The sequence below is a fragment of the Antechinus flavipes genome, chromosome 2, assembly GCF_016432865.1.
Source record: "Antechinus flavipes isolate AdamAnt ecotype Samford, QLD, Australia chromosome 2, AdamAnt_v2, whole genome shotgun sequence".
NCBI classification, from domain to species: Eukaryota; Metazoa; Chordata; class Mammalia; order Dasyuromorphia; family Dasyuridae; genus Antechinus; species Antechinus flavipes.
In genome coordinates, this window is record NC_067399.1 from 383,805,238 (window position 1) to 383,818,025 (window position 12,788).

General features: G+C 31.5%; 1 protein-coding gene across 1 annotated transcript in view; it reads left to right on the forward strand.

Annotated features, from left to right (window-relative positions):
• The window catches only part of ATG2B (autophagy related 2B), a 111,337-nt gene extending 103,258 nt beyond the window's left edge, over positions 1-8,079 (forward strand). Inside the window, exons 41-42 of the mRNA XM_051978429.1 lie at positions 439-588; positions 2,937-8,079. Coding sequence (XP_051834389.1) covers positions 439-588; positions 2,937-3,167 — 381 coding nt within the window. The 3' untranslated portion in view covers positions 3,168-8,079. The remainder of the gene's footprint in view (positions 1-438; positions 589-2,936) is intronic.
• Positions 8,080-12,788: the final 4,709 nt, after the last annotated feature.

Genomic DNA, 12,788 nt, shown 5'->3' on the forward strand with positions numbered 1-12,788 from the left:
ACTCTACTGGATTTTGGACAGCTGGCTGCAACTTTAAAATACACTTTTGCATGGAAGTCCTAGGTGCTATAATGTTGTTGAATTTATTCTTTTTTTTTTTTTTTTTTTTTGATAGCAATTTACATAAGTTAGGATCCAATTGTTCTTTTTTTTTTAGTTTGAGTAAAAGTTTATGCATATTTTTGAATACAAAAAACACCAAAACATCAAACTATAAACATTTTGAAGTTATCCTCTTAAGGAAGTTTTGACTTTTAGTTAAAAATGATATGTCTCTTGAGTTTGAATAAATGTATTCAAATGTAGGTTTACTGGAACATTTTCTGCATGTAGTAGAATTTTTAAGTAGGCCAAGAATCTAGTAAGAAAATGAAGAAAATGTTTGTAATCTATTGTTTTATTGAGAATTCTTTATTTATTTTTGGTACAATTGTCTAGGCAGCAGCAGAGACTGCTTATGACATGGTATCCCCAGGTACAATTTCAATTGACCCCAAAAAGATCAAACGATTTTCTCATCATCGCTTAGCACATCAGCCTGTAGACCTGAGAGAAGGTGTGGCCAAAGCATATAGTGTTGTAAAGGAGGTAAGTGTATACTAAGCTTATAGTAAGTCCAAGATCGTTTTGAATAATTTCATGTCTTTAATCAAAAAATCCATTTTGTTGGGCTGCTAAGTAGTGCAGTGAATAGAGCACCAGCCTTGAAGTCAGAAAGACCTGAATTCAAATATGGCTTCAGACACTTAACACTTATAGCTGGGCAAGTCACTTAACCCCGTTGCCTCAGCAAAAAAAAAAAAAAAAAATTCCAATAAAGCAAAACATTGTGTTTATTGGAAATAGTTTCAAAGAGACAAATAATTTAATTTTGTGAGAATTGTTAATACCATATATGAATTGCTATAATCTTGTAGAAGTTATTCATCCATTTACTAACTAAGCCTTCTAACAATGACCTGCTCTACCCTGAGGGTAGGCTTAGTCTTAGACAAAAAACAGATTATCTGTTAGATAGATAGATAATCTGTAGTATCACAAGTATAAAAACATTGTTTCTGATTAAATTAATCTTTTTCATTGGAGCTTCCATATTGGAGTCTTCTCAAAAGCAGTTTTATTCTGAGGTCATGAGAATTAGGTTTTTTGAATTTAGTAACTTTTGCTCCAAAAAAATTTGAGTAGAACTGAAAGACTACAGAAAAAGATTAGGTTCACTGAGAAATGGAAAACGGCCAGTTTTTCCTTTTTAACTTTTTTAAGGGACAGAGGGAAAGGAAATAAATTGTTTAGAAATAATTCAGGGAGATAAAATCGCATGAAGAGCTCCAGGATTACAACTAAACAAAATCCAGGTTTGAGTCAGCTTTTACTTTTAAAATAAAAGGATTTTGGAAGCCTACATAGTATAAAAGATGGATAAGGAAATGAGATAATGAATTTGAAAAGTAGAATTAGATGAACAAGTTGAAGAAGTGTCAGAAAAATCCAGGGTTACTAGATAGTTAGAAATGGTAAAAAGGATTCATATTAGACTGTATTTCAATTATATATTAAAAACTTAGAAGAGGAGCTTTAACCAAATAAATAGCATACATATACTATGATAGTAAATATTTCTTCTTAGATCTTAATAACTGAAGAGAACAAAAAGAATTGTTTGTTTATAGATGTTTTCTGTTTTTTAGAGTAGAATTTTTATTTTGGATTTTTGAGGGAGGGTAGGAGGAGAGCAAAGCAATTGGGGTGAAGCAATTTACTCAGAATCACACAGCTAGTAAATGTCAAGTGTCTGACATCAAGATTTGAACTCAGATGTAGAATAGAATTCTTAAAATATTTTTGTGCTAAGGATTTTTCTATATTGCTATAGCTGAGCTTTAAAATGTTAATTTCAGACTCCTTTTCATCTTTCTTTTTAAAATTTGTTTTCTGGAATTGCTATATTGAATAGAAGAAAAAATGAAGTCTTCGTTGCTTTGCCCTAAACAAGCATCACTAGATGATAGATATTTTCTCTAAACTTTCTTATTGTCATGTCATAAAATTCTTTCTGGATTATAAAAATGAGTTATAATTTTTCTTGCTTTGTAATTTCATTTGTATATTTTTATTTGATAATTTCATCCAAGTACTGGGATTTTTTTTTGGTGAGATTTTGATATTTTATGGTCAAGATAATTTTTATGGAATTATAAGTATGACAAGGAAAAGAAAATTTATTGTAGCATTATTTATATCATCAAACAGATTTTTCCTTTCTCTGTTGAATTCATTTAATACATTTAAGTCTAAAAAATTTATATAATTTCTTATGTTAATTATCTTTATTCTAAATAATTGTTTTATTGATAGTTATCTTTTTTAAACAAACTAATTTAAATGATATTAAGGCAGTTATTTGGTATTTAAAGTAAATTTCCCCTTGTTACTTTCAAATAAAAAGGGCTAGTCAGCAAAAAGATTTTTCTTGCTAAGTTCTTTCTGCCAGAAAAGTTACTTTTAAGTTATTAAATATTTATTTGAGATACTTAATCTTAATTAATATTGAGAAAATCCAATGTCAGACAAAATAACATTACAGGGGGCAGCTAATTTCATAGGAATCATGATATATTACAAATAGTGATGTCATAAATAGGGTCTCATAATTTTAATGGGTATATTTGGTTATATTAATGAAATATATATTGAAATATTCTTTTTTATATAGAAATTGCACAATAAAATGTCATGCTTTTGTTTTAAATGAGAATTTAAAGTGAAAAATATTTGGTGAGTTGTCTCTGAAGTATAATTTGTTTTTCTAATCGTGAGTGAAATTTTGATTAAGTAGACCAAAAATGTGTGTTTCACTTTAAATGAAAATTCCATAAATTTAGAAGGATTTTGTTATTGTTGTTCTAGTCATTATTCTTTTTTTCTCTCTCCATTAGGGTATCACAGATACTGCTCAAACCATCTATGAAACCGCTGCTAGAGAGCATGAGAATCGGGGTGTTACTGGAGCAGTAGGAGAAGTCCTCCGTCAGATTCCACCAGCTGTAGTTAAGCCTCTGATTGTTGCCACAGAAGCAACATCAAATGTTTTAGGTGGAATGAGAAACCAAATTAGACCAGATGTTCGACAAGATGAATCACAAAAGTGGCGTCAAGGGGAAGACTGATAGTTCCAACATGATTCTTTAGAAGATTATGAAAGTGGACGTAAGGAACATGATATTCCGGTGGCAGCTTTAGGTAGAACTAATGTAAATTTACTTTTTCTCAGGAGCAGAAGCTTTTCTTAGGCAATTTTCACATCAACTCAACTTGTAGCCAAAACCTTCCATGCATTTTAGGGCAAGTTTGATACTTGCCTTTAGAAATGACCATTACTCATTATGTGTGATGGCTAGTTTCACATGTCTTGGTTCATGTGCTTGTTTTTATGAAAACATAAACCATAGTTCTTTTATGATGGCTGAGGTGTTATTAGAAGCAGCTTTCATGAAATTCATGTTTTCTGAGCCCTTAAAGATTCTTTATCAATCAGTTGTTCTTTGATACATAAAACTAAAAACATGTTCAAAATATCCGTTTTTTTTTTTTTTCCTGGTGATAATAGAAGTGTAATAAAGGCAAATGGGATTTTTATTAGGAATATGTGCCAGATTGACATCTTGAAAAAATGAATTTAATATTTATATTTTAAAGAACAATCTGTGAATATATTATGTAACATGCATATATGACACGCATATACATACCCTTGTTTCCTAATAGATTTTTTTGGGTAGGAGATGACATTTTTAAACATGTTTTATTGTGTTGCACTTTAAATAATTTATTCTGCAAAATGTGTAGATAATTAAAAAGTCATGTACATTATTCGTGTGTGAGTTAGAAACATATAAAAAGGAATGTAATAAAGATTTTTGGCAAAAAAAAATACATGTTTGTTTAACTTTAAATGAAATTGTTCATTTTATGCCTGACTAAAAATTATATCTTTAGTTTTATATAGAGATTTTGAGATAGATAGGACTTTGTGGAGTGGGAGGAAATGAAGAGTTCCAATCTTTGTTTTTTTTTTTTTTTTTTTAGATTTTTATTAATTATTTCAAATTAAGAATTTTAGCAGGCTAACTACATTTTAATGGCCTGCTTTTTTTTTTTTTTTTTGGAATAAAATAAGTCCATTTCAAAGTAAAATTGTTTTAATTGCCCCTATATAATTTATATTCTGTGGAATATGCTCAGAGAAATGAAATTTCTCCCAATTTATTTATCCCAAGATTCTTAGAAAAACTTTCTGAAGACTGATTGGTTAATAGCAAATAAATCACTATCCCAGGCATAAAATAGAATTTTATACCCACAGCAATTTTCTTGGCTACATGCGTGTGAGATTTATAATGTGCTACTGCAAATTCTGTCAGTAGGAATTTCAGAATATTACTTTTTAAGTCATAAGCTAGAAAATTTGTTTGCTTTTCTAATTAAAAAATATCAGTGTTAGCAGTGGTCCAAATTACTTTAATTAAAAAAAAAAAAGGTTTTGAATCTTCTCCTGTTTTTCTCTTTTTAGAAAATTTAAAAGAGAGAATCTTATTAGCCCATCTATGCATCCCTAAGGATGTTAACACCAATTAATTGTACAAGTACAGCACATTTTTTGCCAAATATGACACCAAGCAGGCAATGTAGTTACAGCATTTTGTTATTATTAGGAGTTAATCTTTTTCAGGAGAAGTCCATACATATGTTGCATATAAAAACTTCAGAATGTCATCTTTTAAAAATGGAATAGCAACTATTATATCAAGTTAAGTGCTTTATGAATTATGACCTTAGTAAAAGGTGAAAGTGTATGTTACTTATGCAACTAAGACATTTAATTTTTATTCTTTTACTTGTTTCTGGTCTTTCTGTGGTTACATTATGCAGATGCATAGTCCAGAGAAATAAAAGTCCAATTCTGACATGCACTCTTAAGTAATTAACAAATATCTTTTAGAAATTGCTTTCATAAATTCTACTTAACAAGTACTTATATAAGCTCCACTTATATAGAACACTATTTGCACATTCAGGCCAACAGTCAATACTAATGCATCATAGCAAAGGAGTAAATAAATTTTATGTTAGTTTACATGAAATGTACCTTTGCTAAAATTGTGTATATGTATAGTATCTGTATTTAAATATTTGTATAATATTTAGCATCTTTAAATAAAACTCAGTGTTCTTCCAAATGTATTGATGTTCTTGGAATTTTAAGTTAATTTTTTTTTTTTTTTTTGGTAGAGTGCTTGCTTAGGCTGATAAAATCTTTTGCTTAGTGCTTTGATCTTTTCACTGACAAAGCACTGGGTATTTGTGAGGCAATCAGTCTTTTAAATGCTTTTAGTAACTTGAACTTACTTTTTCACTTGCAATGTTCCCTACTTAATTTAATGTTGAAATTCACAGTAATTTACACCTCTTCTCAAATGAAATGTGGATACAATGCTTTATAAATATATTTTTATTAAGAATATTTAATAATGCACTTAAATAGTTATTTAATAGGGGGAAAAGGTGAAACAAGTTTTTACTTCTTGGATGCTACTTTTGGGAGCTAATGGATTATCCCCTTTCCACATTAAATCCCTTTACTATTAGCTCCATAATTATAATCATTTACAAATACATTGAATGCTGAACACATGCTTTATGTGTGAAAGTTAAAAAACAAAAACAGAAACAAACAACCTTGCCTTTAGCTTTGTGTTTTCAATTTAATGAAATAGTATTAAAGTAATAGAAAGTATTATTTTATGTCCCTTCAAGATGATTTTTAGATAATGAAACTACTAAAATATAGAGGGGTTTTTTTTTTAATTCTTAAAATGAGAGTGGGTAGCTTTGCATTAAAACTGGAAAAAAAGAAACATTAAAAAAATTTTTTTTAAAGAAACATTAAAAATAGAAATATTTCTTATTTTTAAAAATTAAACTCAGAATTTAGACTTCATTTCTCTCTTTTTTGAATTGTAGTTCTTGTATTCTATTCACAACTGTACAATGTAACCAGACAATATTTGATCATGAGGGCCGATTTTGTGCAGACCCTTTATATCTCCTTCCCACAACTATGTCCCGTTTCACCTTAGAGTTGTTATTAATGTTGTATCCAAGAATGTGGAATAATAATAACAAGTATAATTTAAATTCATGTTTTTTTTTAATTGTCTAGCTTTGGGAAAGCTTTGATAGACAAAAGACTTTGAATTAATCACTTAAATGAAGGTTGAAATTGTCTTTAAAATTTTTTTTTACCACAGATAATTGTCTCCATAAAAAGTAGGCTGGGGCATTGCACTAGTTATCAGGAGACCTAAGTTATAGTCCTTGCACTACCTTTACTTTACTGTGTGACCTTGAACAAATGTTCTAGTTATGAATCTAAATTTTCACATTTGTAAAATGAGGGGGTTGCATTACGACATCTCCATGGTTCCTGACCAGCCCTAAGACCAGCCATAAGCCTGACTGCATATGGATTTAAAAAGTGGCTACCACTTCTTAGGAAAAATTTTTTAAAAATATATTAATAATGTGTTTATAGTAACGTGTATGTACGATATTTTTAAAAAATTGTATAATGTAGAGGACTTGGTCTAGCCCTCAGCACTTCAAATTTAGCTTTGTAACATGAAGTGAACTGATTAACTTTTCAGCTTCACTTTACTTGCTTAGTCTTGAATTATTAAGATTGTCATAGGACCTTTTTGGGGGGTTGGACTGAGATTAATATAACATTCAGGTGAGAATTTTATTTCTTATTTCATTATCTATTTCCTTTCTTTAATCATTAAAAGTTCCTTAAATTAGGGGGAATGTTCATGAAGTTCTTTCAGTTCCTTGAATGTAAGGCATTATGTAAACACAAGGTGATACCTTTACTATTATATGTATATAATCATGTGTATGTATATATGTTATTTAAACATGTTGTCAAACATTAGAATGTGTTGAATATTTCATGATCTTTCCTTAAGCATATTAAATGCAAGTGTAAGTTTGAGTTACACTTCTTTTGATGCTACCAAGTGCTATGTTTGTACAATATGTGTAAATAATGTAAAATTTATAAATGTCATCATTTGCCATCTCTGGGTGTCTTACATTTTATTATAAGGTGTACAGTTATTCCTATTTATGAAACTTGTTCCTTGCAAGAGTTTTAATCCCATTTATTTTTTAGTATGATCTTAGTTCAGCAAGCATTTATTAATCAAACTCTATGTAGAAGACAGTCTATACATTCTAACGAAGAATATTCTATATTGTGTAAATAACTCAACCAGCTTCCTTTGGTTTTATTTGTAAGCATCCTTTTTTGATCAGTTATTAGCGAATCAAAGGTAGAAACATTACTTTAATACACAATACTAATAATGCAGTTATTTAGCTTAAAAACTTGGGTGTTTCAACATTTCATGCACATATTTTTATTGCTATTTTTCTCTCTTAAAATAACTTTTTTTGCATTTCTGATATAATTTGAGTTTTTTCTTTTTAAATTTCTGAAGAGTTTTGTTTTTCTTTTTGCAACAAATATCTAAGATACTAAAATTTAGCACCAGCACTCTGTTTTGAAGAGTCAGGTACTTTGGAGATCTTAAGTGATATATTTTCATCCTTAGGTACACCAGATCGATTCAGATACCTAAAAAACAACTTTTATAGTACTTTGCTCTTTTAAATGTATTTTTGTATAAAAGAGAATAATTTCTGATAGCTGGTTATGTTATTTGTGTATTTGTGAAAACTGCAATACCTACCTTTTCTATGTTAAGAAACTGGGGATTGTGGCCATAAATTGCCTACATTCATAATGGAAGCTTTATATAAACATTTTGATTTGTTACAGATGCAGGAGTTGAATTACCATGAATAAAAGATTATAAAGTTTACAAGTATTTATTGTCAAGTTGTCCTAATAAAACTGTTAATTGTTCATGTGAATATTTTTTAAAATGTTTGTGCTGTGTGATTAATGTTATGGCAATGAAGCATAATGGTATGATTAAAGTATTTCTATGGATTGAATTGTCTTAGAGGAAATTAATTTTTTCTTTTGTGATGAAGAGGTTTTCAGATCTTAATATTCTAGAATTTTTAGAACTAGAAGGGGTGTTAGAGGCCTTCAGATTCATTCTCCTAATTTGTGACTTGCAGCTAATAAGTATGTAAAGCATGATTTACACTCAGGTCTTCCTAACTGTAAATCAGTTCCATTTTACTACTTAGTTATAATGAATAACTACACTACAGCTTTGACATGATGTTTTTAAATATGTGGAATTATGAATTGAGATTCACAGAAAAGTAAGTCTGAAAGAAACCTTCTGTTTTTAAGAGCCAGAATGTTCAAACATTAACTGTTGAGTTTCAAAAAATCTTAGTCATATAGCAATAAACATCCTAATTGATTAGCGATCATCTAGATCCATCCATTTCCCTTATTTTATAGAGGACAAAATAGGCTGGAAGAAAAAAGCTATTAATCTTATTATTTCATTACTCTTTCATTTTTGATCCTTTATTTCTCTCTTAAAAACCTCATTGTGGCAAAGTTGAACTAATCCTCAGTTTGGGAAGGCTATGTCGATGGACCACAAAAATTAAATTAAAAGTTAGCTAGTAAATTGGTAATCAGTAGTTTTGGTAACCAAAAACAAAACCATGGAGATTACTGAACGCCCAAACTTTTGGAAAAGAGGGTGCCCCTGACAGGTGAAAACCTGACTTGATGAACAATTAAAGATGGCATAGACGTTGAAATGACAAGGTGGGCTGAAAGCCTTCAGCTCCTACTGCTAAAAACAGGGCTTAGTCATGAGACTAAGTCACCTCTAGCAATGCAGACAAAGGAATCCATCTCTGTCCAGACCATTCTGATTGGTTTTCTCCTAAATGAACTAGGTTACCCTAAACTTTATTGGGGGGTTGCCAGGACATAAGCTTAATGCTTTAGAAATGGAATTCACTTACATTAGATACTGTTTACACTCTAAACAGAAATAAGTTCTGCTAGTTGGATGGGGTACTGCCCGAGTTCAAAGAGCATATTTCCAGAGGATTTGGTCTGTCTCATCTATTCGCAATGTCCTTCAGAGATAAAGATTTAACCAGCAGATGGTATTTTTAATCACAGCTACTCAGACCATCTCCTTGTGGATGTTGGAGAGAGAAATTAAGAAGGAAAGAAAGAAATCACAGATCCTTCCAAGAATTAAGTTGTCAGGTTATGGGAGGTATGGTTAACTTACCAAAGAACATTGGGCAAATTAATTAGGAAAACTAATCCATGAAATGGTATAAGGGAAGAAGGCTAGGTATTTTCCTCCTAATTGAAAGGAAAATGAGGTTGGTCTCTTCATAAATATCTAGAAGAGCTAAGAATGTTTCCCTTATGCACATGCATGTGCCTGCCAAGTGTTGGAGGTACAAGTAACTTGAAATGAAAACAACATATAAACAACTATATGCAGGATAAATTGGAGATTATCTCAAAAAGCATAAGATTAATGAGGATTAAAAAAGCCTTCCTGCAGAAATTTTGTTGAGACTTATTAGAAGCCAGGAAAGTCAAGAAGTGGAGAAAAGGAGGGAAGAGAATCCCAGGCATAGGAGAAAGCTCGAAAGTGTGAGATACTGAATAATAAGGAATAGATATAAGAAAGTAATGTTGGAGTTTAATAGGAGTAGTAAGGTCAGTGTCACTAGATCAAAGAGTATATTGAGAAGGTGGGAGTGGTAAAGGGAAGATGATGAAAAGTGTGGGAGTAGGGCTAGAAATAGTTATGAAGGGTTTTAAATATCAAACAGGATTTTTATATTTGATACTAGAAATTATAGGGAAGCACTGGAGTTTGCTAAATAGAATTTGTGCCCAATGCATGGAGAGGTTAAGTCAACAAGAATTCATTAAGCATTTATATACTATGTTTTAGGCATGATGCTAGGCTCTGGAAAATAGTTTTGAAAGTTAACATTCTAATGAGGAAAATCAAAACATAAAAGGTGAAAAGAGGAGGGGAAAGGAGAAGGTACTCAAATTGGAGCATAGAAAAACTTGGAAAAGTCAGAGGAGGGGAATGAAGACCTAGATGGCCTGGGAGTTTTCTTTAAAATTCTGAAAGGACCTGGTCAGTTTCTTCCAGAGTGAATGTTGCAGCATAGTGGAGAAAGCTCAGAGTACCAGAAGAAAATCTTGGAAAGTTATGAAAGTCAGGAAAGAGGAAGATGAAGAAAAGGCCATCAGATATAACAGGTGAACTATTTAGATGCTTTTTAAACTTTAGTATGCAATCCCTATCCTGGTTATTCATTAACTCCTTGAGGATATGTATACTCAAAATATGAAATTTTAATGATAAATTCAGACAGGATTTTCATCAGAGTCTAAGGTGACGAAACTGGCCCTGCCCCATTTGAGCAACCTCTCCTCAAAGACCCATTTAGCCTCATCACCCTGGTAGATTAGTATTTTCTTCCATGACCCTTCTGTCTAAAGTGTGGCTTCTTTCTAAAATTTTTGCTTCTTGATGTCCTCAGTGGGCATCACTTCCAAAACTTCCATAAGTTGTCTTTATAATCATTCGTTCTCTTTCCCCAATCTTAAATCTTTCCCTATCCATTGACTCCTTCCCTGCTGCCTACAAACATGCTCAACTCTCCTTCATGTCTAAAAAAAAAGCCTCACAAATTCTCCTCAAAGTATCCCATATATCTTCTTTCTCAAGCTCCTAAAAATGCTTCCATTAATTGCCTCATTTTGTTTTACTTATCAAATTCATGCAACCTGACCTCTAGCTTTATCACTTAATTGAAATTGGCCTTTCCAAAGCTGTTAATAATTTCTTAATTGCCAAATTTGATGACTTCTTTCCCTCTTCCCCCAATCGCATATTTCTTGAACTCTGCACTATATGACAGAGTGTATATATATATATATATATATATATATATCCTTAATTACCAAATTTGATGACTTCTTTCCCTCTTCCCCCAATCACATGTTTCTTGAACTCTGCACTATATGACAGTATATATACATACATATATATATGCATATGTGTGTGTGTGTGTATATATATGTATATATATATGTGTGTGTATATATATATATATATATATATACACACACACACTATTCTTCCTCTTGGATATTTGGTCCCTTTTGGCTTTTGTGACACTATTCTCTTTATTCTCTTAGCTACCTGACTATCTCCTTTGCTAGATCGTTCTAAACTATTGGGACTCTTTTCTTTCTCTGTGATTTCATTAACTCTCAAGTGTTTAATTATCATCTCCATTTAGGTAACTCAAAGATCTATATTTGCAACCCTAGTACTTTTCTTGCACTTATATCACCAACTACCTATTGAACATTTTCTTTTTTATCTATCTTTAAGTTTATTTATTTTTGTTGGGAAAGGAAAAAAACAAAAACAAAAAAAAGAATTCAACATAACATGTTGATTTACATTCAATTTCCACAATTCTTTTGCTGGATATAGATGGTATTTTCTATCCAAAGCCTATTGAGATTGCTTTGGATTACTGAACCACTGAGAACCACCAAGTCTTTCATAATTGATCATTGTACATTCTTGCTGTTACTGTGTACAATGTATTTCTGGTTCTATTTATTTTGCTCAGCATCAGTTCCATGTAAATCTTTCACAATTCAGCCATTCCCCAATTGATGGGCATCTACTCATTTTCCAATTCTTCGCAATCACAAAAAGAGCTGCTACAAACATTTTCCACCTGTGCATCTTTTTTCCTTTGTGATTTCTTTGGTATACAGGGACACTGTTGGATCAAAGGTGTATGCACAGTTTGATGGTCCATTGGGCATAATTCCAGATTGCTTTCCAGAATCATTGGATCATTTCACAACTCCAGCAACAATGCATTATTTTCTATTGTACATTTCCAATGGATTTCAAGTTCTTGGTCAAAATAGATTTTGTTGTCCTTCCCCACAAACACATCCATCTTCTGAAATTCCTTATTGCTGGCAAAGGCCTTTAGATCATGTCTATTCATGCCATCCATAATCCATGTGTGTATGCATTTAAACAATCTCCCTTCTCTTCCCTTTACCTCCCATATATCTACTATATCCATATAAGTATATACTGTCTCTCCTGACAAAGCGCCTCAAAGGCAGACACTATTTCAATTCAATCTTTGTATCCCCAGCACCTGAGCTCAGAGTATTCCTTTGGACAAGCGTAGTTTAAAATAACTTTAGATTCCAAGTCTGGGATTCTGGCCTCCCTGAAAGATCTCTAGAAGTTAACTTGGGGCCACAGACTGGGTTCATGATTACTTCTGAGCATTTCTATACTGCTATACTACTTCGAATATTGGGTCAGTGATCTTTGACCATCCCTCCTACACAAATCTGCCTTGGGCACTTGCTTATAGATCAAATTTGGGAGCTTGATCTGGCAAGAGGACCTACTATCAGATTTTCCTTTGATTTCCCATTTACTATTGTCTTGATATTTTTCTTAGATCATCTTGGAGTGATTGTTGAGGTAGTTGGGCTGTACTGTTTACTCCCAGCTCCACCATCTAGGATACTTTTCTATACCATGCCTCCATAATTATGATAGAACTGGCTCTTTTCAATATTTCTCTTATAGGTTGAAAGAACAGGTTGTTTTTTTTTGGGGGGGGGGTGTTTTTTTTTTTTTTTTTAGTCATGGAGTCTAGTAGGATTGGAATCGCAAAGAGTA